At 40.8% G+C, this 27725-nt stretch overlaps 4 gene segments (V, D, J or C); all 4 read left to right on the forward strand.

Annotated features, from left to right (window-relative positions):
• Positions 1 to 1968: 1968 nt before the first annotated feature.
• LOC133121375 (immunoglobulin heavy variable 1-24-like) lies at positions 1969 to 2407 on the forward strand. The segment is given in 2 exon segments: positions 1969 to 2014; positions 2118 to 2407. Coding segments are annotated over 2 exon segments (336 nt in total).
• Positions 2408 to 17896: 15489 nt separating this feature from the next.
• Positions 17897 to 18875, forward strand: LOC133121376 (Ig heavy chain V region 914-like). The segment is given in 2 exon segments: positions 17897 to 17990; positions 18508 to 18875. Coding segments are annotated over 2 exon segments (462 nt in total).
• A 1639-nt stretch (positions 18876 to 20514) lies between these two features.
• Positions 20515 to 21476, forward strand: LOC133121377 (immunoglobulin heavy variable 4-38-2-like). The segment is given in 3 exon segments: positions 20515 to 20596; positions 20778 to 21076; positions 21444 to 21476. Coding segments are annotated over 3 exon segments (378 nt in total).
• A 408-nt stretch (positions 21477 to 21884) lies between these two features.
• LOC133122875 (immunoglobulin heavy variable 3-48-like) lies at positions 21885 to 22338 on the forward strand (the record flags this gene model as incomplete). The annotated part of the segment is given in 2 exon segments: positions 21885 to 21930; positions 22037 to 22338. Coding segments are annotated over 2 exon segments (348 nt in total), but the record flags the coding sequence as incomplete, so codon positions are not given.
• Between the last annotated feature and the right edge of the window lie 5387 nt (positions 22339 to 27725).

The raw sequence follows: 27725 nt of genomic DNA on the forward strand, positions 1-27725 counted from the left end.
TACAAGTATGTTTTAATTTCCCATTCATTTAATTTTTACTGAAATGTTATTTTGTGAGGTTGTGGATTGTGAAGACTATGTCTCTCTTCATTTCACAGGTGTTGAAGGTCAGACACTGACTGAGTCTGAACCAGCAGTTAAAAAGCCTGGAGAGTCACACAAACTGACCTGTACAGCCTCTGGGTTCACATTCAGCAGCTACTGGATGGGCTGGATCAGACAGGCTCCTGGGAAGGGGCTGGAGTGGATCTCAATCATTGAATTTGACAGTGATAATAAATACTACTCTAAGTCTGTTCAAGGAAGATTCACAAATAGCAGAGACAACAGCAAGAACCAGCTGTATTTACACATGAGCAGCCTGACAGCTGAAGACACTGCTGTGTATTACTGTGCCAGAGACCCACAGTGAGAGAGAGTGAGGGGAGAGCTGCACAAAAACCTCTTCCCCTTTATCACACAGAGCTATAGCAGAGAGCCCTGGAATGAACTCTGCTGTATGAAGTGAAGCTTATGGTTTCTGTTTTTAATATCACTGATGTGTTTTGTGCTTTTACTCTAATTCATGCTTATAGGTGCTGGTTAATTCTTGAACATCTTGTATATACCTTTCAGAGTCACCTTCTAAACTGCAGACAATAATGCTGTTGTGTCTCTACAGTATTCGGTATGGATTGTGATCATGAGGACACGCCAGAGAAATGTGTTTCAAAATTACCCCAACCTCACAAGCATATTTAAAACTCCAGTAAACCTTGCATAATGTTTCCACAATGGTCAACTATCTCTTATCTATGTTCAACACACTATATGTTTATTTACTGTAAAATATAAATACACAGGCTGCTTTGTTTGAACTGTATTGGCTTAATGGCACAATTCTTCTTATTACTGTCACTGAGGGGAAAGAGGACTAGTTCTGTAAATGTAAATGTGCACATTACCACTCTTACACTGAAAAAAGTTTAACTTTTAAAACCCTGCGTGTTCTTTGTCATATCTGCAAAATATTAATTCAACACATTTTATACAAAAATCATCTGTCATATTTTCAGAAACATAAGCATACACAAAAATCTGCTTTTGTTTACATTTGTTTTTCAGCATTACATTTATTTCCATGTAATGAAAATAAGGGGAAAATTGTTTTTGGAATACTTTTTTGGTATGTAGATTTCAGAGAAATGTGGAGTAATCTATACTCTTTGGTGTAAGGGAGGACTGTAAATAAGTACATTATCATTGGACACAAAAAGTCCAGATTCAAAGATCTTGGTAAATCTGTAGATCATGAATTAAACATCCGCTTCTCATTGGCCTCCCCGCTTCTCATTGGCCTCCACTGGCTTCCTATTGCCGCACGCATCTGCCTACTGCTACACAGTCTTGGAATTGTAATAATTTGGTGGAAATTGTGAAAAGTTACATTTCCACCAAAAACATATATTTTCAACAAACATGTAAAATGAATGTCCAGTTTGCTCAGTGTGAATCAGATGACTAAAATTCACTACTTCACTGCTAAAATTTCAGACTGTCTAAAGCTCACCGCTACTTTTAGCTTCAGTAATTACACTGTAAATTCATCATGAACACAAATAGTGCATTCATGGGTCAGTCAGACCAGTGTCATGCAAATATTTGAAATTTTATCATCATATACTTTTTCAAAGAAATTCAATCAAAACACCAATTGACACCTGATTTAGTTTCTTAATTTGATTTTAAATGCATAAAGTATAAATTGCAACACTGTAATCTAGTAAAATCCAAATAATATTTCTGGAAAATTCAGACCAAACAAGTACTTCTATACATATATACTGTATGTAAATGTAAATTGTTATGAGAGGCAGATATGCAAATATAACATCCCCACGCTCTTTAAAACACAGCCGTTTGAGCTCATATTCACTGATGAGCTGCACGGGTCACTTCCTGTCTTTCTGTTGCTGTGGATGAAATAAAATGGAGACCTTTGTGTTCATCACAGCTTTGCTGTTTGCCTTTGAATGTAAGAACCCTGATTTTATTCCCTCTCTTCCCCTGTCTCGCAGCAGCTGAAACAGCGATGGCTACAGAACTGCTGTGAACCTGTGCTTTGTCCCCTTCTGCAGATGCTCACTGTGACCCCACACTGACGGAGTCTGATCCACAGGTGAAGAAGCCTGGAGAATCCGTCAGGCTCTCCTGTAAAATTACTGGATTCTCTCTCAGCAGCTACAGCGTGCACTGGGTTCGACAGGCTCCAGGCAAAGGGCTGCAATGGGTTGGATCTTACAGTGGTTCCTTCCACAGTCGTTTCAAAGTGACAGAAGATTCATCCAACAGCATTGCTTACTTAGACATCACAGACCTCCAGCCCTCAGACACAGCTGTGTATTACTGTGCTCGAGAGCCACAGTGAAACAGATTACAGCCCTGCTGTACAGAAACCCTCCACAGATGATTTAACAGGCAGCATGTGCTGTGTGGCCTCAGTTCATCACACTGGAGATATTTCCTGTTATTGTTCTTCTCCTGTAACTCAACTATGAAAGGGAGCAGCCTGCAGACTGGAGACACAGCTGTGTATTACTGTGCCTGCGACATTGACATTCATTTTATAGAACATAACAAATACATTTAATACAACCATTTCAATAAAACTTTTAAAACAAAGAAATTATAAACATTCAATTATGTCCTCGTGAGGTCCCATCAGTTTCTGAATGAGCAACAGCTTGAGTAACGAGTGAATGTTTGAAAAGGAAGACACAATGAACACACATCTTTAGCTTGATTACACAGTGTGAATCTAGATTTAGGTATAGAGCATAGAGCATGTGTGAATAATATTTCTGACTAATATTCTATGGCATGTACTAAATACAAAACATGCTCCAAAATGTAGTCTTGGTTATTTGATCAAGCTAAATATTTTAAATAGAAATTGAGCATAAAACAATAATTTTGAATTTTGAAATGAATCAGAGGATTCTACTTTGAATCTCAGTAAAGCAACATAGGTTTTATCCTGGAACAGGAGGATAACATTTAATTCGATTTTCATCATGGTAAAAACACATTATAATGTATCTAATTTAAAGTGTTAAATTTGAGGAAGCAGTCTGCTCTTTTAATTCTCCTCCAGGAGGGGGCAGCAGTGCTCCTCATAATGGATATTCTGACCCTCTGAATTTATCTTGTTTTTCTCCTTCCTTCAACCCCCAGAGATTTAAACAAATTATATAAGCCCACAATTTCCTATAAAAGACCATGAGAATTCTCCTCCCAACACAGGAGCATCTGATTTAAAGAGGTCTGCTTGATTTCTTTACGATTGTTTTGTAAATGATACATTTGGTATGGCCTACCCCACCAAGAACAAGAGTGGAAAAACAGCAGCTGAGAGGATTTTCAGTGACTTCATACCCCGATTTGGATATCGGTCCAAACTACACCACGATCAGGGGCATGAATTTGAAAACAAGCTGTTTCAAAGACTGCAAGAACTGTCTGGAGTGGGACATTCAAGAACATCACCCTACCACCCACAGGGCAACCCAGCTGAACGTCTGACCACACTATACTCCAGATGCTGAGGACACTGACGGACAGTGAGAAGCTGCGGTGGAAGGACCACCTCCTGCATGTTATCCACACATATAACTGCACGCGACACAAATCTACCGGATACTCACCCAGAGAGAATGTCAGAAGCTTACAGAATCGCCTGTGAAAATGGCAAACAGTCCAGTGCAAAGGGCAAAGTGACATATGACAAGAAAGCCAAAGGAGGAGCACTACAACCAGGAGACAGAGTTCTAGTCAGGAATCTCAGTGAACGCGGTGGACCCGGCAAGTTAAGATCGTACTGGGAAAAGACTATCTACACAGTCAGAAACCAACTCCCTGATAGTCCAGTGTACATTGTCTGTCCTGAAACCGGAGACAAGCGGAAAACCAGAACACTGCACCGCAACCTCCTACTACTGGTCAACGACTTACCTGTTGAGAACACGCCACCTCAGACCAGGCCTGTCCCTGAAAGGAAAAGACACCACAAAGGCAATCGAGAGAAGATCACAGACAATCAGATACAACCAGACACAAGTGACAACGGTGAAGATGAGTCAGAGGATGACTGTAACTCAGGATACTGGCTCCGAACACGTGAAACAGAGAAGAGACCGAGGGAACCTCTCCGAGGACCAAACCCAGCAGCCCCAACTACGCCTGCAAAGAGAAAATCCTTAGCAAATCCTGTGCCGTTACCTGAGGAAAGTGAAGCCGAGGAGGGACAAGACACTGATCTAGACTTAGCTACCCTCACCAGACCTGAGGAAGAAGATGTAGACCGGCCCCTGACCCCTCCTGTAGAGCACACACACTCAGAGGTTAGAAGGTCTACTTGTGAGAGGAAACCACGACAGATACTGACATATGAGTCACTAGGTGAGCCATCTGTGCAGTCACAAGCCACAGTCAACTCAGTAGTTGGACACACAGGGCCATACTCACCTGTCGTGGACTCACCTCACTACACTTCCTCTACACACCCATTCCTACCATACTTACCACCCATACTACCTATGTGCATGCAATATTCACACCCCATGTTCTACACCCAGACACCACACTCACCTTACCACTATCGCACACCTATTACATACACCTCACCTATGATACTTGTTAGATAAGAAAGGTTTAAGGAAAATGCCAGGAGCCATTTTTTATTTTGTCAGGGAGCGTGTGATGCCCACTAAAATGTGATCACATTAGTGATGTTATTTTTGCGAGCTTATAATTTTATTTTACAGGTAAAATCTGTCTATTTGTTTCACGATAATGATTATACCTAAATTGCCTGTAATAGCAATTACACGACACCAGATGGCGCTGTGACATGGTTGAGTCTAGGTATTGGACTTGGGGAGGGCTCTCCTTAACTTTGAGAGACTTCGCGAAAACAGGTCAAGTCTAACTGGCTCTTCATTTTTGTGACTGTTTTCCAGGTTAGTAAAGTATCACAAGCACCATGTATTGTGTAATTCTGTTTTATAAAATCAGTATAGAGTTTGATATACGTTTGTCAGATTGGTGAATGTCCAGTTTGTCTAGTTTAGTGTAAATTAGCTAATGTAGGCTAACTAAGATGTGAGAAGTTAGCTAACGTCAGCCAGTAATGTTATGAATGCTCCGAACGCTAGCTAACTATATAACTTATTTGAATTAATTTTACCGTTACTAAGCAAAGTTAACGTTAGCAAAGTTAACGTTAGCCCTACGTTAGTTTTCCTGTGACATTTGGAAAGTTAGCGAACATTGCTTGTTTTCCTGTTTGGCGCGAAATTAGGTAATGTTAGCTACCAAGGGCATATGCTCATACTCGTTTGGATATGAATTCAGTTACTTATGTAAAGGTAGCCCAGATTGGCACTGCCGCTATTCTAGCTAACATTAACGTATTCTGTTCTCCAATTAACGTTATGTGTCGTTGTTGTAGAGACAACAGGATTCAGCACTCGGTGCTGATAGCTTTGTATCCTGTCCTGTAAATGGCTCCACGTATTCCATTCCTTTTAATTTTATATTTTTGGCTGGCTCAATAGTTTCAAGTTTAATGAAGGGTTCAATTTAAACTATAGAATAATATGCAAGTTAATTATTCATCACTGTGATGCATGTCCGAGGATACTGGGAAGTATGTAAAGTGCATTGAGGATGCTGATGCAGAATATAGACACATGTTTAGAAATGACCATTCATTTTGAGTGTCTATAAACAAGATATAAATGTCTAGTGAATAGAGATATGGAAAGTGTATGGGGAAGATATTGTTTTTGATAGTGACCATTTTATTTTGAGTGTTCTATGAACAAGATGTAAATGTCTAGAGACAGAGACAATGGTTATATCTGTACAGCAGTACAAGTAACTATTAAAGGGACAGTGCAGGCAGGGGTGATAATTTTAATACTTGTGATAAGTTTAATACTTGTGATAATTGTAATTAAAGATAACTTTGAGAGACTTTGTGAAAACAGGTCAAGTCTAACTGACTCTTCATTTTTGTGACTGTTTTCCAGGTTAGTAAAGTGTCACAAGCACCATCAGAAATTTTGTGTTACACATGCAGGGTCCAGTGTTTACCACTGGATATCAGGGTGCTTTCTGTACTGAGTGGTCCTATGCTGTCTGACACTCTCATTAGAGTGACTTGTGATGTACTGAGTACTGGGGAGCTCCTGGCTCCACTCTCCCACCCTCACCTGCCAGGAAACTCCCTGGATTCACTATGGATAATAATGCAGTCATCAGCCATGGAAGAGAGACACACGGCTGTAATGATGGATAATACTCATAACTGCTATGTGATCTGAGCCCCGTCTACAGCTCTGACTGCTCTATTTAAACAGTGTGAGATCTGCCCACCCAGGGAGGAGGAGTTGATGCAAACTCTGAGCTCTAATAATGCAGTCATCAGCCATGGACGAGTCATGTAATGTCACTACCTGTGAAATTAACTATAACTGTAACGTAGGTGTTGTGTTGCTTCTAAATTTGCAAAGTGTAGGGACCACATAACTATATTTCCCACAATCCCATAAGACACTTCCGCGACGTCCACCCCAGCAATACATCTAGTTACCGTTAAGCCAATACCATAACGGCAGGAGCAATAAACTTTCCAGTATAAGAGCTCGGACAAGCATTGTACGACCCTCTTTAGCCCTCTCTTCACCTCATCTGGCCTCATCTAGAAACTGCAGCAAACACATTTTTCCATCCGGAAAAAGGACCAGCGGAAATCTTTTCAGCGACCGTACGGACCAAACAACAACCCACAGCACATGGGAATACCCCAGTTAGCGCACCTCTCCAGGACATCGATTCACAGCACCATCGCCGCTTCTACGAGGACAGCACGTCTTTTAGATCCAGCAATGCGTATGGAGTCCGTAAGACGAAACAAACATTCCAGGCGTAGACAGCGTTTAGCTTAGTTTTAACTGAAATCGTGAATCTGTGCTTTTCTATTTGTCTTTGTGTTACATTACATTACATTACATTACATTACATTAATGGCATTTGGCAGACACTCTTATCCAGAGCGACGTTCAACCAAGTGCAAAGTGCATACCCATAACCAGGGTTAAGTGGGATGAAACCCTAGAGGGAAGTATAATTTCAACTGTTACCGCTTGAATGCATTCTGTTAGCCGTATATGTACGTGAATAAATTTGCCGTCTTTCGCGTATATATAGAATTAAACAACGCCAGTTGTCTCTCTTCTTTCAGCTAACAGTCATGTCACTCCCACCCAGAACTCTAGCTAACTACCCAAGCCAGCTTCTTTAACGTTCCCTTGTCCAATGCGTGCGCATGCGCACATTCCTACCATACTTGATCCTGCTAATTTCCCGTTAGTTAAAACCCCATATATGTTCTGTGTTTGTACGTCTGTTTAATAAATGTATTTTATTAAACCCGGTGTCTGTTTTGGTGTCACATAGACATGAGAGCCGAGTCAAATCAATCTTTCAAAGAACTTCCAACCTTCAGGTTATCTTAATGTTCAATCATTAATATTGGTTATTGTAATTATTAATTAAAATGCTAAATTTGTGGTTGGATATTTCAGATGACAGTACTATGAGACGGATGCTACATAACGTTAATTGGTTAATTGTATTATTATTATCACGAAACGTCATATGTACCAACACTTTCAATCTACACACAACGCGTCGGGGCGTATCCCACACAATTTGTGGCCCCTGTGCAAGGACTGAGATGTATACATTTCTTACAATCATCCTCACTATTTCGTAGCGTAAGATCCCTACGTCATTTGGCGGCCCGTGCGGGGACCCTGCAAAAGTAAACGTAAATGAGCACTCAGATTAACTGAGAATTCTTCAGCAATCTTGATGGAATGTATCACATTGCACATACAGGTGAAACTCGAAAAATTAGAATATCATGCAAAAGTTCATTTATTTCAGTAATTCAACTAAAAAGGTGAAACTAATATATCATATAGACTCATTACATGCAAAGTAAGATATTCCAAGCCTTTATTTCTTATATTTTTGATGATAATGGCTTAAAGCTTATGAAAACCCCAAATTCAAAATCTCAGAAAATTAGAATATTGTGGAAAGGTTCAATATTGTAGGCTCAGAGTGTCACACTGTAATCAGCTAATTAATCCAAAACACCTGCAAAGGGTTCCTGAGCCTTTAAATTGTCTCTCAGTATGGTTCAGTAGAATTCACAATCATAGGGAAGAAAGACTGCTGACCTGACTGTTGTGCAGAAAACTCATCGACACCCTCCACAAGGAGGGAAAGCCTCAAAAGGAAATTGCAAGAGAAGTTGGATGTTCTCAAAGTGCTATATCAAAGCACATTAATAGAAAGTTAAGTGGAAGGAAAAAGTGTGGAAGAAAAAGGTGCACAAGCAGCAGGTATGACCGCATCCTAGAGAGGATTGTCAGGAAAAGGCCATTCAAAAGTGTGGGAGAGCTGGGGCTGGAGTTGATGCATCAAGAGCCACCACACACAGACGGATCCTGGACATGGGCTTCACATGTCGTATTCCTCTTGTGTGCCGCTCCTGAATAACAAACAACGCCAGAAGTGTCTTACCTGGGCTAAAGAAAAAAAGAACTGGTCTGTTGCTCAGTGGTCCAAAGTCCTCTTCTCTGATGAGAGCAAATTTTGCATCTCATTTGGAAACCAAGGTCCCAGAGTCTGGAGGAAGAATGGAGAGGCACACAATCCAAGATGCTTAAAGTCCAGTGTGAAGTTTCCACAGTCAGTGTTGATTTGGGGAGCCATGTCATCTGCTGGTGTTGGTCCACTGTGCTTTATTAAGTCCAGGGTCAACGCAACCGTCTACCAGGAAATTTTAGAGCACTTAATGGTTCCTTCAGCAGACAAGCTTTATGGAGACGCTGACTTTATTTTCCAGCAGGACTTAGCACCTGCCCACACTGCCAAAAGTACCAAAACCTGGTTCAATGACCATGGGATTACTGTGCTTGATTGGCCAGCAAACTCACCTGACCTGAACCCCATAGAGAATCTATGGGGCATTGCCAAGAGAAAGATGAGAGACATGAGACCGAACAATGCAGAAGAGCTGAAGGCAGCTATTGAAGCATCCTGGTCTTCCATAACACCTCAGCAGTGCCACAGGCTGATCGCATCCATGCCACGCCGCATTGAGGCAGTAATTCGTGCAAAAGGGGCCCAAACCAAGTACTGAGTACATATGCATGATTATACTTTTCAGAGGGCTGACATTTCTGTATTTAAAATCCTTTTTTGATTGATTTCCTGTAATATTCTAATTTTCTGAGACTTTGAATTTGAGGTTTTCATAAGCTGTAAGCCATAATCATCAAAATTATAACAAATAAAGGCTTGAAATATCTTGCTTTGCATGTAATTTGTCTATGTAATATATTAGTTTCACCTTTAAAGTTGAGTTAATGAAATAAATTAACTTTTGCACGATATTCTAATTTTTCGAGTTTCACTTGTATATTCAAATACGAGCAGATTCATATTGAATTTAAAGTCGGCTGTTGTAATTCTCCTCCGGGAGGGGGCAGCAATGCTCCTTATAATGGATATTCTGACCCTCTGAATTTGTCTTGTTTTTCTCCATCGTCCAACCCCCAAAGATTTAAACAAATTCAGCCCACCGTATTCCCTATAAAAGCCCCTGAGAATTCTCCTCCCAACACAGGAGCATCACTTGCAAGGCAGAGTGAGATCTGTGTGTGACAATGGGAGCTGTTGTAGCATTAGCAGTGCTGCTGGGCACTTTATCTTGTGAGAATGATATATTTGCATTAATGTTTTATAAAATTATTTGGAAACATTTTCCTTTTTTTTTTTTCAGTATTAAGTTAATTTAAGTACTTTGTACAGTTTTCTGTTAATTTATATGATTATATTTCTTAATGAGATGAGACGCACATGTCATTTTTATTTCTGTCTCCCCAGATGGTCACTGCGTTGAACTCACACAGCCAGGCTCTATGGTAGTAACACCAGGACACTCTCTGACCATCTCCTGTAAACTCTCTGGGTATTCCCTGACTGATAGCAGCTATGAGACAGCCTGGATCCGACAGCCTGCAGGAAAAGCTCTGGAGTGGATTGGGCGATATTGGTCGGGTGGAGACACTGTTTATAAAGATTCTCTAAAGAACAAGTTCACCATCTCTATAGACACCTCCAGTAACACATTGTTTTTGAAAGGGAGCAGCCTGCAGACTGGAGACACAGCTGTGTATTACTGTGCCCGAGAGTCACAGTGCAGCAAAGCTACAGCAGGGCTGTACAAAAACCCTCCCTGATGAGTGTTGTGGTAGAACACAAACACTGAAGAGCTCAGTGAAGTCTGCACCCCATATAACCAGAACATTAATTCAAATAAATAAATAAATAAATAAAGTGTAATGTAATGTAATGTAATGTAAAAATATGTCACTGGCATACAGGTTTGGGACCTGTGTTTGGAACTCAGAAGTTATGGGTTCATTTTCCTGCTGGATTGTACACATTCAGAAGGCTTTTCCTGGACTGTCTGACTGATAATCCAGCTGCATCAATAATTGTGCATAGAATTTCTGTCAGACTTTATTACTAAATTCGTGAGGCATGTAGTTCATTATTGACACTGAATTAAAGAGGTCTGTCTGATTTATTTACGATTGTTTTGTAAATGATACATTTTAATTTTATGCAAATAAAAGTTCCAGATACAATCCTTCCTCCAATTTGTACATCTATGTAATCTGATTTTCAAATCCTAACTACGTGAATATTCATTCTGAATTCACCCCATTAATGCTTCTCATTACAGTGTTCTTTACAAGTATGTTTTAATCTGCCATTCATTTCATTTTCAGTAAAATTTTATTTGTGAGGTTGTAAATTGTCATATTTATGTCTTTCTTCATTTCACAGGTGTTAAATATCAGTTACTGACTGAGTCTGAAGCAGCAGTTAAAAAGCCTGGAGAATCCCACAAACTGACCTGTACAGCCTCTGGGTTCACATTCAGAGCAGAGAGCCCTGGAATGAACTCTGCTGTATGACGTGAAACTCAGGGTTTCTGTTATAAGTATAAGTATAAGTATAAGTATAAGTGTTCTGTTCTTTTGGCCTAATTTATGCTAATCGATGCCGGATAATTCTTGAACATCTTTTATATACCTTTTAGAGTCACCTGCTAATCTGCAGGCTGTAAGGCTGTTGTGCCTCTACAATATTCGGTTTGTAATCAATGTGATCATGACGACGAGTCAGAGAAAACATTCATTCCCAGAAACATGTTTCAAACTTACACCAACCTCACAAGTATATTTTAAAAATATTTTAATCTTGCATAGATATTTCCCAAATGGTCCACTGTCTCTTATGTTCAACACACTATGTGTTTATTTACTGCAAAATCTAAATAAGCAGGCTGCTTTATTTGTTTCAACTGAATTGGCTTAATGGCACAAAGAGGAAGAGGAAGAGGATCACTTCTGTAAATGTAAATGTGCACATTACCACTCTTACACTGACAAACTGTCCAGATAAAACCCTTCCTGTTCTTTGTCATATCTGCAAACAGAGATATGTGGAGTAATCTATACTCTTTGGGGTAAGAGAGGACTGTATATGAGTACATTATCATTGGACACAAAAAGTCAAGATCTTGGTAAATCTGTAGCTCATGAGTAGAACTTGAGCAGGTTGCCGATCTGCTGATTTTATTCCCCTCCAGGAGGGGGCAGGAGTGCTCCTATTAATGGATATTCTGACCCTCTGAATTAATCTTGTTTTTCTCCTTCCTCCAACCCCCAGAGATTTAAACAAATTCAGCCCAAAGTATTTCCTATAAAAGCCCTTGAGAATTCTCCTCCCAACACAGGAGCATCACCTGTGCATAGCCTGACAGGGTGCTCCTGTGTTGGAGAGGGAGATCTGTGTGTGAGGGAGGGAGATCTGTGTGTGACAATGGGAGCTATTGTAGCATTAGCAGTGTTGCTGGGAACTTTATCATGTAATTGTGCATATTTGGTTCTTTGGCAATATATTTTAGTATTTATATTTTTAAGAATATTTTTAGTTTTCATAAAATAATTTTTGTTTTTCTTAAAATATTTTTAAAAATATTTTAACAAGCACTTTTTGATAATTCCAATACTTAATACATTTCTCATACATTTCTGAGAATTCTCCTCACAAAACACAGGATCTGTGTGTGACAATGGGAGCTATTGTAGCATTAGCAGTGTTGCTGGGAACTTTGTCTTGTGAACATGCTGTATTAAGATTTTTATTTCAAATTAAAATTATTCTGAATTATTTTCCAAAGCTTTATTTGAATAATGTGATATGAGAAAAAAAATCTTTTAAATGCATTTCCATGAATAAGAAGATTATGCTTTGAAGCCACTGAACACAATGAAGGCCACCCCCTGTAGTGTGGTGGTTGTGTAATTACGACAGAAATTAAATACATTAAATTACATTACAATCACTTTGTAGATGCTCTTATGGATAATGATATCCAGCGATAAATAACTCTATCACTGCATTTCAGAACTGACCAGATCATACAATTCTGTAGTTCATTCATAGCAACATAGAGTAAGTATTCATTCACCTGAAATTTTAATCCAAAACCTATTACCTACAAATTCCACAATAATGTTGGTGGAATAAGGTTTCTAATGTTTTCTATACTGTGTGATCCTATGCTGTCTGTGCTGGACACTCTCATTAGAGTGACTTGTGATGTACTGAGTACTGGGGAGCTCCTGGCTCCACTCTCCCACCCTCACCTACCAGGAAACTCCCTGGATTCACTATGAATTATAATGCAGTCATCAGCCATGGAAGAGAGACACACGGCTGTAATGATGGATAATACTCATAACTGCTATATGATCTGAGCCCCATCTACAGCTCTGACTGCTCTATTTAAACAGTGTGAGATCTGCCCACCCAGTGAGGAGGAGTTGATGCAAACTCTGAGCTCTTCCTTCTACATTTACCTCTCTGCACTGAGGGAGGAGGGACTGTTGTTGGAGACTGACTGTAGGACTATCATCACAGACTGCAGTCAAATACTTTCACCATGGCTGTCATAACCAGCCTGCTTCTGATTACAGTGGTCTTTACAAGTATGTTTTAATCTGTCATTAATTTCATTTTTTCTGAATTCTTACTTCAGATGTTGTAGAGTACTAAATCTTTGTTACTTTCACAGGTGTTGAATGTCAGACACTGACTGAGTCTGAACCAGCAGTTAAAAAGCCTGGAGAATCCCACAAACTGACCTGTACAGCCTCTGGGTTCACATTCAGCAGCTCTAGGATGGCCTGGATCAGACAGGCTCCTGGGCAGGGATTGGAGTGGGTTGCCTATATTAGCACAGCGAGTTCACCCATCTACTATTCCCAGTCTGTTCAGGGAAGATTCACCATCTCCAGAGACGACTCCAACAACAAACTGTATTTACAGATGAACAGCCTGACAGCTGAAGACACTGCTGTGTATTACTGTGCCAGATGCCCACAGTGAGAGAGAGTGAGGGGAGAGCCACACAAAAACCTCTTCCCCTTTATCACACAGAGCTACAGCAGAGAGCCCTGGAATGAACTCTGCTGTATGAAGTGAAACTCAGGGTTTCTGTTATAAATATCACTGAAGTGTTCTGTTCTTTAGTTGTCATTCATACTATTAGATGCCAGATAATTCTTGGACATCTTTTAAATACCCTTTTCAGTCACCTTCTAACCAGCAGGCTGTAATGCTATTCTGTCTCTACAAAATTTGGTTTGGATTGTGATCATGATGACAAGTCACAGAAACATGTTTCAAACGTCCACCAATCTCACAAGGATATTTTCAAAATCCAGTAAACCCTGCATAAATATTTTCCAAATGGTCCACTGTCTCTTATGTTCAACTGACAATATATAAATTTAATGTAAAATATAAACAAGCAGGCTGCTTTCATATTTGTTTGAATTGGACCGGCTAAATAGCACAATATTACTTACTACTGTCATTGAGGTGGAAGAGGACTACTTCTGTAAATGTCTATGAAGACATCACCACTCTTACACTGACAAAAGGTCCAGATAAAAACCTTCCTGTTCTTTGTCATATCTGCAAACCATTAATGCAACAAAATTGATACTAAAATCACGTGTCGTATTCACGGAAACATGAACGTACAGAAAATACTTATGTCATCAACATTTGTTGTTCAGCATTACATTTATTTCCAGGATAATGTACTGAAAATAAGGGGAAAATTGTTTTTTTCCATCATGTTTTCTGTCTCCACAGATGGTCACTGTGTTGAACTCACACAGCCAGGCTCTATGGTCGTAACACCAGGACAGCCTTTAACCATCTCCTGTAAAGTCTCATATTCACTGAGTAGCTATCACACAGCCTGGATCCGACAGCCTGCAGGGAAAGCTCTGGAGTGGATTGGGTATATCAGCATGGGTGGAGGCACTGCTTATACAGATTCATTAAAGAACAAGTTCACCATCTCCAGAGACACCTCCAGTAACACAGTGTCTTCACAAGGGAGCAGCCTGCAGACTGGAGACACAGCTGTGTATTACTGTGCCCGAGAGTCACAGTGCAGCAAAGCTACAGCAGGGCTGTACAAAAACCCACCCTGATGAGTTCTGCAGTAAAACACAACCATCATGTGGACACAGAATAATTCACAAAATAATGCCCCATCCCAACTACCACATCTCCAAACAAAAGGAGAAACCAAAATCAAAAGCCAGAGAGGGAAACAGAGTCCAAACACAACGGGTCAAATCAGAACAAAAGGGTAAATCAAGAGACGGCGGTCTAAAACAAAACAGGAGTCAATCAGAAAATACCACTGGAGCGCATGGCTAAGGCTCATGACAGTCTGCCAACTAACTGCACAAACAGAGGGGTTTTTATACATAGGTAATGAGAGGGAATTACAATCAGGTGTGGAAACAATCAGGTGGGAGACAGGTGAAACAAAAGACAGGGAATGAATGAATTAATACAGACCATGGTGAGCACAGAGGGTAACATAACATGGAAACTCTAACCACTTATACAAAAACAAGACAACGAAAAAGGCAGAACCTGACACAGAAATTGGCAACACAACAAGCAAAGCACAATAAATGAATCAGATTTTTGTGTAAATAGGACAAAATGTTTATGAACAGTACAGCCACTGTTTCTGTATACGGAGCTCTTTATCTCTCTCCCCATGCAGTTCGTACACTATCCTGTGGCTAATTTGTGACTCGCTGCACCTGCGGTGGCTCCATATATCATTCCAGTTCTGTTATTACATGTAACACCGTCGATGGTAATATTTACTAAAAATAGTGGCATCGCAACTGTTGATACTTATAATGTACAGAATTTATGTCATATTTCTTTTCATTATTTGAAATATTTGTAATGTTACAGGTTACTGGGCCGCTGCTCTGAGGGTGGAGGCCGTTGCTCACTTTCCGGCCACCAGGGGGCAGGGTTGTAGTGGCGAGTGCTCAGCAGTACATGGAGGGGATTGAAGAAAAAACTGTTTCCAGGAAATTGGGAAAAATCTTTTTTTTTTTTTTAAGTGTGATTTTAAGAGGGGGTCACACTTTTCCTACAAGCACACCTTTGAGTGTACTGTCATTAAACAGCTGTCTGAAAAGATAGAGGAGGGATGGAGGTCCACTTCGAGGCAGTTCTACACCTGATTGGGTAATCTGGATGCTTAGCCGTTTTTGGCTTCTTTTCTGTTTACTTAAAAAAATAATCAAACAAAAGGAGAAAGTCCTTCTAGTGTCTGCGTATCCCTCATTTCCTGTTACCCCGGGGTATTTTAGTGACGAGCACGCCCGCGTGTTCGTTTAGGAGGGTTTCACCCTCGGTCGCTTCTGGCTCTCCGCCCAGCCCCTCCATCACAATTTGTAACTTTGACTAATACAAGACTCAAGAGTTTTATAACACAACAGTGACACCATACAATGAAATTCTTACTTTGCTTATCCTCCTTCCACGAGCAAGAATTAAAAATTAAAAAGTATAAAAAATATATATATATGTATATGCCTATATAAGCATTAGCAGTGTTACTCATGACTTTATCTTGTAAGTGAGCATGATGTTTTCATACTTTTACTTTCAATTTAAGATTATTCTGTGATAAAGTTACTTTCAGAAATGTTACACCAGCAGTTTAATACTGTGTGCTGTTTCATTTAGTAATTATATTACTTATTGATACACTCTCAAACATCTTTTTATTTCTGTCTCCATGTCTCTGACGATTTCTTTTTCCTAATTTCTTAGACTCATAATGGCTTCTTTGACTGTTATTGGCACAACTCTGACCCTCATGTTGACAAACATTGACAAAGCAGACTCCAAAGACAATTAAATGCCTCAAATCAATACCATATACTGAAAGCTTTCTTTTACCTGTACTCAGTTGAATGACCTGAGTAATCAGAAAAAGCCGAGGCAAACTGTCCAATTACTTTTGGTCCCCGAAAATGAATGCACTGTTTAAAAGGGGATGTAATTCCTACACTGATCACCTGATGTGGCTGTAAATGCCCTCAGATTAAAGGGGACAGTCTGCACTTTAATGTAGTCATTGCTTAATTTCCAATTCAATATGCTGGAGTACAGAATAAAAGAACATATATTCTACCACTGTCCAAAGACCCACGGACTGCCCTGTATATCACCTCCCTTTGCTTTAGCCTGGACGTAATGAGGATAATAAGACTGCCAAATCCAAGAAGTAAAAGAGCACTCAAATGCACTTTTGTGTAGTTTGTTGTGCAATGTTGATTTAATACATAACAAAGCATGCATATCAAAATCATAACTATGAGAGCATTCATTCTGAATTGAAACCTTTAGCTTTGTGAGTGACATCAATTCCAGAGTAGAATCAGTCTCCGGTTTTAATTCTCCTCCAGGAGGGGGCAGCAGTGCTCCTCATAATGGATATTCTGACCCTCTGAATGTATCTTGTTTTTCTCCATCCTACAACCCCCAGAGATTTAAACAAATTCAGCCCACCGTATTTCCTATAAAAGCCCCTGAGAATTCTCCTCACAACACAGGAGCATCACCTGTAAGACAGAGAGGGAGATCTGTGTGTGACAATGGGAGCTATTGTAGCATTAGCAGTGTTGTTGGGAACTTTATCTTGTAAGTGACCATGCTGTATTAATATTTTCTGTTTTGAAATACAATATTTTGGTGATGTTTTCCAGTTATATTTACTTTACATATCATATATATATATATATATATATATATATATAAAATATTAAATATATACATATTTTTTTCTTCTTCATGTTTTCTATTTATTTCTATGATTATATTGCTTAATGAGATACATATCTTTCTTATTTCTGTCTCCACAGATGGTCACTGTGTTGAACTCACACAGCCCGGCTCTATGATAGTAAAACCAGGACAGCCTTTAACCATCTCCTGTAAAGTCTCATATTCAGTTAGCAGTGATGGTACAGCCTGGATCCGCCAGCCTGCAGGGAAAGCTCTGGAGTGGATTGGGTATATAAGCTATGCTGGAAGCACTGCTTATAAAGATTCACTAAAGAGCAAGTTCACCATCTCCAGAGACACCTCCAGTAACACAGTGTCTTTACAAGGGAGCAGCCTGCAGACTGGAGACACAGCTGTGTATTACTGTGCCCGAGACACACAGTGCAGCAAAGCTACAGCAGGGCTGTACAAAAACCCTCCCTGATGAGTGTAGTGGTAGAATACAAACATTGAAGAGCTCAGTGAAGTCTGCATCCCACATAACCAGAACATTAATTAAGATATGTCAATGGCATACCGGCTGGGACCTGTGTTTGGAATTCAAAAGTTGAGGGTTCGATTCCCAGCTGGATTGTACACATTCAGAAGGCTTTTCCTGGACTGTCTGACTGATAATCCAGCTGTATCAATGGAGTTGAGGTAAAAATGTAACTGACATTTAGTTTCATGTTACCATTAATGAATTGCTAGTGAATGTTTTATGAACATGTGAAAGGTGACATACAGTATATGCTTTATGAAAGCCTGATTTATTCATTCATTTCTGCATAGAATTTCTGCCAGACTTTATTACTAAATTCCTGAGGCATGCAGTTCATTATTGACACTGAATTAAAGAGGTCTGCCTGATTTCTTTACGATTGTTTTGTAAATGATACATTTTCATTGTATGCAAATAAAAGTTCCAGATACAATCCTTCCTGCACTTTGTGCATCTATATAATATCTCATATTCAAATCATAACTACATGAACATTAATTCTGAATTCACCCCATTAGCTTTGCCACTGATCTACTGACCCTCTGAATTTATCTTGTTTTTCTCCTTCCTCCAACCCCCAGAGATTTAAACATACTGCAGTTTAACCCACAGTAATCCTGCCTTTAATCCTGTTTTAGGTTTGGACACCATCACTTTGACCTCCTCCCCCGCACAGGTGTGGTCACCTGGAGGGTCGGTGAAGGTGTCCTGTCAGGTTTCTGGGTACGCCCTGACAGACTACGGCACAAGCTGGATGCGGAAGCGTCCGGGGAACGCCATGGAGTGGATGGGAATCATGTGGGGAGGGGGAAGCATTGATTCTCCAGCATCATTCAAGAGCCGTTTCACCATCTCCAGAGACAGCAGCAACGTGCTGTACTTAGATATTAGCAGCCTGCAGTCTGAGGACACAGCTGTGTATTACTGTGCCCGACGCACACAGTGCAGCAAACCCACACTGATGAGTTTCTCAGTAAAACACAACCATCACGTGGAGACAGAATAATCAATAAAATAATGCCCCCAACCACATCTTTACAATGATTATCATACATTTGAGGAAAATATATCTAATAAATGCATTTTGATGAATAAGAAGATTATGCTTTGAATCCGTTGAACTTTATTACTACATTGATAAAACAGATCATAGTATTCTGTGACTTGGTAATAGAAAATCGAATAAGTATTGATCCATCTGAAATTTCAATTTTAATCAAAAACCTATTACTGACAAGTTTCACAATAATGTTAGTGGAATAATTTTTCCCTTTGTAAGTGTTACATATGCAGGGTCCAGTGTTTAGCACTGGATATCAGGGTGATTTCTGTACTGAGTGGTCCTATGCTGTCTGTGTTGGGACACTCTCATTAGAGTGACTTGTGATGTACTGAGTACTGGGGAGCTCCTGGCTCCACTCTCCCACCCTCACCTGCCAGGAAACTCCCTGGATTCACTATGGATAATACTCATAACTGCTATATGATCTGAGCCCCGTCTACAGCTCCGACTGCTCTATTTAAACAGTGTGAGATCTGCCCACCCAATGAGGAGGAGTTGATGCAAACTCTGAGCTCTAATAATGCAATCATCAGCCATGACTCTTATCCAGAGCGACGTTCAACTAAGTGCAAAGTGCTTACCCATAACCAGGGATAAGTGCAATGAAAGACCCTAGAGGGAAGTACAATTTCAACTGTTACCGTTTGAATGCATTCTGTTAGCCGTATATGTACGTGAATACATTTGCCGTCTTTCGCGTATGTATAGAATTAAACAACGTCAGTAGTCTCTCTCTTCTCACAGCTAACACTCTTGTCACTCCCACCCAGAACTCTAGCTAACTACCCAAGCTCGATTCTTTAACATTCCCTTGTCCAAGGTATGCGTGCGCGTGCGCACATTCCTACCATACCTTATCCTGCTAACTTCCGGTTAGTTCAACCCCATATATGTTCTGTGTTTGTACGTCTGTTTAATAAATGTATTTTATTAAACCCGGTGTCTGTTTTGGTGTCACGTAGACATGAGAGCTGAGTCAAATCAATCTTTCAAAGAACTTCCAACCTTCAGGTTATCTTAATGTTCAATCATTAATATTGGTTATTGTAATTATTAATTAAAATGCTAAATTTGTGGTTGGATATTTCAGATGACAGTACTATGAGACGGATTACTTTTTGCAGTTATACTGCTACATTAATTAACGTTAATTGGTTAATTTGATTATTATTATCACGAAACGTCATATGTACCAACACTTGCAATCTACACACAACGCGTAGGGGCGTATCCCACACAATTAGTGGCCCCTGTGCAAGGACTGCGATGTATACATTTCTTATAATCATCCTATTTCGTAGTGTAAGATCCCTACGTCATTTGGCGGCCCGTGCGGGGACCCTGCAAAAGTAAACGTAAATGATGTTTCTCAGATTAACTGAGAATTCTTTAGCAATCTTGATGAAATGTATCACATTGCACAAATATTCAAATAAGAGCAGATTCATTCTGAATTTAAAGTCGGCAGTTGTAATTCTCCTCCGGGAGGGGGGAGAACCCCCCCCCCAGAGATTTAAACAAATTCAGCCCACAGTATTTCATATAAAAGCCCCTGAGAATTCTCCTCCCAACACAGGAGCATCACTTGTAAGACAGAGAGGGAGATCTGTGTGTGACAATGGGAGCTATTGTAGCATTAGCAGTGTTGCTGGGAACTTTGTCTTGTAAGTGACCTTGCTGTTTTCATATTTTTATTTAACTTTAAGATTATTCTGTGATAAAGTTCCAATATTTTACTTTTAAAAGTGCTTAAATCCACAGCTGAATACTGTGTGCTGTTTCATTCAGTAATTATATTACTTATTGATACACTCACAAACATCTTTTTTATTTCTGTCTCCACAGATGGTCACTGTGTTGAACTCACACAGACAGGCTCTCTTGTTGTTGCTCCAGGACACTCTCTGACCATCTCATGTGAAGTCTCTGGGTATTCCCTGACTGATAGCAGCTACTATACAGGATGGATCCGACAGCCTGCAGGGAAAGCTCTGGAGTGGATTGGACATATGTACGGAGGTGGGAGTTTGTATTACAAGGATTCACTGAAGAGCAAGTTCACCATCTCTATGGACACCTCCAGCAGCACAGTGTCTTTACAAGGGAGCAGCCTGCAGACTGGAGACACAGCTGTGTATTACTGTGCCCGAGAGTCACAGTGCAGCAAAGCTACAGCAGGGCTGTACAAAAACCCTCCCTGATGAGTTCTGCAGTAAAACACACACCATAATACCATAATGTGGTATCCTTAATAAGTACAATAAATCATCGTACACTTGAGGAAAATAAATCAATTAATCTATTAAATGCATTTTGATGAATAAGAAGATTACACTTTGAATCCCTTGAACGTTATTACTGCATTACTGCAAAAGATCATATTATTCTGTGACTTAGTCATAGCATCATAGAATAAGTATTAATCCATCTGAAATTTTAATCAAAAACCTATTTCTGACAAGTTTCACAATAATGTTAGTGGAATAATTTTTCCCTTTGTAAGTGTTACAGATGCAGGGTCCAGTGTTTACCAGTGGATATTAGGGTTATTTCTGTACTGTGTTGTCCTATGCTGTCTGTGTTGGACACTCTCTTTAGAGTGACTTGTCATGTACTGAATACTGGGGAGCTCCTGGCCCCACTCTCCCACCCTCACCTGCCAGGAAACTCCCTGGATTCACTATGAATAATAATGCAGTCATCAGCCATGGAAGAGAGACACACGGCTGTAATGATGGATAATACTCATAACTGCTATATGATCTGAGCCCCGTCTACAGCTCTGACTGCTCTATTTAAACAGTGTGAGATCTGCCCACCCAGTGAGGAGGAGTTGATGCAAACTATGAGCTCTTCCTTCTACATTTAGCTCTCTGCACTGAGGGAGGAGGGACTGTTGTTGGAGACTGACTGTAGGACTATCATCACAGACTGCAGCCAAAGACTTTCACCATGACTGTTATAACAGGCCTGCTTCTCATTACTGTGTTCTTTACAAGTATGTTTTAATCTGTCATTCATTTGATTTTTTCTGAAATATTATTTTATGGGGTTCTGGATTGTGAGGACTCTAAATGAGTACTAAATCTTTCTTCATTTCCCAGGTGTTGAATGTCAGACACTGACTGAGTCTGAACCAGCAGTTAAAAAGCCTGGAGAATCCCACAAACTGACCTGTACAGCCTCTGGGTTCACATTCAGCAGCTACGAAATGAATTGGATCAGACAGGCTCCTGGGAAGGGACTGGAGTGGATTGCCTATATTAGCTCTGGCAGTAGTAGCATCTACTATTCCCAGTCTGTTCAGGGAAGATTCACCATCACCAGAGACAACAGCAAGAACCAGCTGTATTTACAGATGAACAGCCTGACAGCTGAAGACACTGCTGTGTATTACTGTGCCAGAGAGTCACAGTGAGAGAGAGTGAGGGGAGAGCCGCACAAAAACCTCTTCCCCTTTATCACACAGAGCTACAGCAGAGAGCCCTGGAATGAACTCTGCTGTATGAAGTGAAACTCAGGGTTTCTGTTATGAATATCACTGCAGTGTTCTGTTCTTTTGGCCTAATTTTACATTACATTACATTACATTATTGGCATTTGGCAGACGCTCTTATCCAGAGCGACGTACAACAAAGTGCATACCCATAACCAGGGATAAGTTCGCTGAAAGACCCTAGAGGTAAGTACAATTTCAACTGCTACCTGTACAACAAAGATAAGGACAAGGGCCATTTTTTTTGTTTTTTTTGTTTTTTTTGAACAAACAAACAAACAAACAAACAAACAAACAAGAGCAAAAGTGACCAAAGTTAACTATCCAAACACTGCTTACCTAGCCAACTAAAAATACCGATACACAAAGCAAGTCACAGAGACAACAATTAAGGTTCACAGGGAGGTAGGGAGGGATGGGGAGAGGTGCTGCTTGAAGAGGTGCGTCTTCAGCTTGCGCTTGAAGGTGGGGAGAGATTCTATAGTTCTGACCTCAACGGGGAGTTCGTTCCACCACCGTGGAGCCAGAACAGACAGTAGTCGTGAGCGTGAGGTGGAGGTTCTGAGAGGGGGAGGTGCCAAGCGGCCTGTGGAGGCTGAACGAAGAGGTCTGGCAGGGGTGTAGGGTCTGATGATTTTTTGCAGATAAGCTGGGGAAGACCCTTTAACTGCTTGGAAGGCTAGCACCAATGTTTTGAATTTGATGCGAGCCATGACAGGCAGCCAGTGGAGGGAAGTAAGCAGGGGGGTGACGTGTGAGTATTTGGGAAGGTTGAAGACCAGACGAGCTGCTGCATTCTGGATGAGTTGGAGGGGTCTGATGGCGGACGCTGGGAGGCCAGCCAAGAGGGAATTGCAGTAGTCCAGGCGGGACAGAACCATCGCTTGGACCAGGAGCTGGGTCGAGTAGGGGGTGAGAAAGGGGCGGATTCTCCGTATGTTGTAGAGGAAGAACCTGCAAGACCGGGTCACCGCCGCAATGTTCTCGGAAAGGGACAGTCTGCTGTCCATCACCACGCCGAGGTTCCTTGCACTGGGTGACGGCGTGAGTGTGGTATCCCCGAGAGAAATGGAGAGATCCAGATGGGGAGAGGTATTAGCAGGGATGAATATCATTTCAGTTTTACCTGGGTTGAGCTTTAGATGGTGGTTGTCCATCCAGCTCTGGATGTCCCTCAGGCAAGCAGAGATACGGGCTGAAACCTGCGTATCAGACGGCGGGAATGAGACGAAGAGTTGGGTATCGTCCGCATAGCAGTGGTAGGATAGCCCATGTGCAGTGATCACAGGGCCAAGGGAGCGAGTGTAGAGAGAAAAAAGAAGCGGGCCAAGGACTGAGCCCTGGGGAACCCCTGTGGCGAGGGGCCGAGGTGTCGATACCGAACCAGCCCAGGCAACCTGGAAGGAGCGACCAGAGAGGTAGGACTCAATCCAGTCCAGGGCTGTGCCACAGATGCCCGTTGCTGACAGGGCAGACAGGAGGATGGAGTGATCCACAGTGTCGAAGGCAGCAGAGAGATCTAGAAGAATGAGGATAGAGGAGAGGGAGGCTGCTCGTGCGGCATGAAGTGACTCACTGACGGAGAGGAGCGCAGTCTCTGTCGAGTGGCCCGATCTGAAGCCAGACTGATGGGGGTCTAGCAGGTTGTTGTTAGAAAAGAAAGAAGAAAGTTGAGTAGAAGCAGCTCGTTCTATAGTTTTAGAAAGGAAAGGAAGAAGAGATACCGGGCGGTAGTTCTGGATGATGGAGGGATCCAGGGTAGGCTTTTTTAGCAGCGGAGTGATGTGGGCCCTCTTGGAGGATGCCGGAAAACAGCCGGAAGACAGGGAGGAGTTGACAAGGGAGGTGACAAATGGGAGAATGTCAGGTGTGATAGTTTGGAGAAGAGAAGAGGGGATAGGGTCAAGGGCACAGGTTGTAGGGCGGTGGCAGAGCAGGAGTTGAGAAACATTCATGCTGATAGATCCTGGTTGATTCTTTTTTATACCTTTTAGAGTCACCTGCTAATCTGCAGGCTGTAATGCTGTTGTGCCTCTACAATATTCGGTTTGTGATCATTGTGATCATGATGACGAGTCAGAGAAAACGTACATTGCCAGAAACAGGTTTCACACTTACACCAACCTCACATGGATATTTAAAAAATATTTAAATCTTGCATAAATATTTCCCAAATGGTCCACTGTCTCTTATGTTCAACACACTATATTTTTATTTACTGCAAAATATAAATAAGCAGGCTGCTTTCATATTTGTTTCCACTGAATTGGCTTAATGACACACTATTTGTCATTACTGTCATTGAGGTGAATGAACTGTACCACTTCTGTAAATGTAAATGTGCACATTACCACTCTTTCACTGACAAAAGGTCCAAATAAAACCCCTCCTGTTCTTTGTCATATCTGCAAACCACGAATGCAACACATTTTATGCTAAAATCATCTGTCTTATTCAGGAAAACACAAACATACACATAAAATCAGCTTTTTTTACATTTGCTTTTCAGCATTACATTTATTTCCAAGATAATGAAGTGAAAATCCTGGTAAATGGTTTACTTTACTGGTGTGTAGATTTCAGAGATATGTGGAGTTATCTATACACTTTGGGGTAAAGGAGGACTGTAAATATGTACAATATCATTGTCCAGATAGTCCAGATAGTCCAAGTTCAGATAAAAGCTTCTTGGTAAACCTGCAGTTCATGAATTAAACTTTAGCAGCTTGCTGATCTGCTGATTTAATTCTCCTTAATTCTTCTCTTTTAATTCTCCTCCAGGAGGGGGCAGCAGTGCTCCTCATAATGGATATTCTGACCCTCTGAATTCATCTTGTTTTTCTCCTTCCTCCAACCCCCAGAGATTTAAACAAATTCAGCCCACAGTATTTCCTATAAAAGCCCCTGAGAATTCTTCTCCCAACACAGGAGCATCACTTGTAAGACAGAGAGTAAGATCTGGGTGTGACAATGGGAGCTATTGTAGCATTAGCAGTGTTGCTGGGAACTTTATCTTGTAAGTGACCATGCTGTATCAATATTTTAATTTCACATTGAAATTATTCTTAAATATTTTCCAAAGCTTTATTCTAATAATTTAAAATGAAAGATTTATGAGTGTTTTGCTGTTCATTTTAATAATTGTATTTACACACAAACCCTTTTCTTATTTCTCCACAGACAGTCACTGTGTTGAACTCACACAGCCAGACCCTATGGTAGTAACACCAGGACAGCCTTTAACCATCTCCTGTAAAGTCTCATATTCACTGAGCAGCTATGGTACAAACTGGATCCGCCAGCCAGCAGGGAAAGCTCTGGAGTGGATTGGAGTTATAAACTCGGGTGGAAGCACATATTATAAAGATTCACTCAAGAGCAAGTTCACCATCTCCAGAGACACCTCCAGCAGCACAGTGTCTTTACAAGGGAGCAGCCTGCAGACTGGAGACACTGCTGTGTATTACTGTGCCAGACGCCCACAGTGAGAGAGAGCGAGGGGAGAGCCGCACAAAAACCTCTTCCCCTTTATCACACAGAGATACAGCAGAGAGCTGGACCTAATGAATGAATGAAAGAACAATGCTGTTCTTAAATTAAAGATTCATATCAAATAATTTAGGTATCTATGGTTGATTGTTTACACATTTCTATATTAGCAATGAACAATACAAATCTTTCCCCATAAGCTCTTCATCTTAATCAGATTGTAATGCATTTTTGGAGAAACATCAACAGCCTAAATTATTCTCTCAATAGTAAACATTATATTTTTGCAGACGTTCTTATCTAGAGCGACGTACAATGGATCATGTGGTTATGATATGCACCCAATGCCATTGTTTATTCAATTCAATTCAATTCAAACTTTATTTCAGACTCAGAGTCCAGATGAAAGACATTTTTTGTGACCTAAATGGAATGTATTCCAGTGTGTAGAAATATGTGTCATAATTACATGAGCTTTTATTCAGAAACAATATAATTAATCGATCATTATGTTACTGGTGTTGTCTGCTGTTTTAATTCTCCTCCAGGAGGGGGCAGCAGTGCTCCTCATAATGGTTATTCTGACCCTCTGAATTTATCTTGTTTTTCTCCTTCCTCCAATCCCCAGAGATTTAAACAACTTCAGCCCACAGTATTTCCGAACTTTATCTTCTTCATATTGTGAGTATGCTGTATGTATGTATATATATATATATATATATACATATACATATACATACAGTGGGAGCAATAATTATTTGATACCTTGCTGATTTTGTTGGTTAGCCCCCTTACAAAGAATGGAACTGAGTAGAATTTTAATCATAGGTACATTTTAACATATAAAATAATCCACAATAACAACATCATATAAATTTTATAAATTCAAAAAATCATATTTTCACATGAAATAAGTATTTCATCCATAGAACCATAGGATTTAATACTTGGTGGAGAAACCTTTGTTGGCAAGCACAGAGGTCAGAAGTTTGTTGTAGTTTTTCACCAGGTTTGCACAGATCTTGGGAGGGATCTTGGTCCACTCCTCTTTGCAGATCCTCATCAAATCCTTAAGGTTCCGAGGCTGTCACTTGGCAACTCGAAGCTTCAGCTCCCTCCACAGATTTTCGATGAGATTTAGGTCTGGAGACTGGCTAGCCCACACCAGGACCTTAATATGCTTCTTTTTGAGCCACTCCTTTGTTGCCTTGGCCGTATGTTTTGGGTCACTGTCATGTCGGAAGACCCATCCACGACCCATTTTCAGTGCTCTCACTGAGGGAAGGAGGTTGTCGCCCAGAATTTCCTGGTACATGGCTCCATTCATCCTCCCCTCGATACGGTGAAGTCGTCCTGTCCCCTTAGCTGAGAAACACCCCCAAAGCATAAGGTTTCCACCTCCATGCTTCACAGTGGGGATGGTGTTCTTGGGGTTGTACTCAGCATTTCTCTTCCTCCAAACACGGCGAGTCGAGTTGATGCCAAATAGCTCTATTTTGGTCTCATCTGACCACATCACCTTCTCCCAAGCCTCCTCTGGATCATCCAGGTGTTCTTTGGCAAACTTCAGATGGGCCTGTACATGTGCCTTCTTCAGCAGAGGAACCTGGCACGCGCAGCAGGATTTTAATCTTTCACGGTGTAATGCATTACTGATGGTTCTCTTCGTGACTGTGGTCCCAACTGCCTTCAGGTCATTAACAAGCTCCTCCTGTGTAGTACTGGGCTGATCCCTGACCTTTCTCATGATCATTGATATCCCACGAGGCGAGATCTTGCGTGGAGCCCCAGACCGAGGGAGATTGACG

This window comes from Conger conger, chromosome 2 (genome assembly GCF_963514075.1).
Source record: "Conger conger chromosome 2, fConCon1.1, whole genome shotgun sequence".
Taxonomy (NCBI): domain Eukaryota; kingdom Metazoa; phylum Chordata; class Actinopteri; order Anguilliformes; family Congridae; genus Conger; species Conger conger.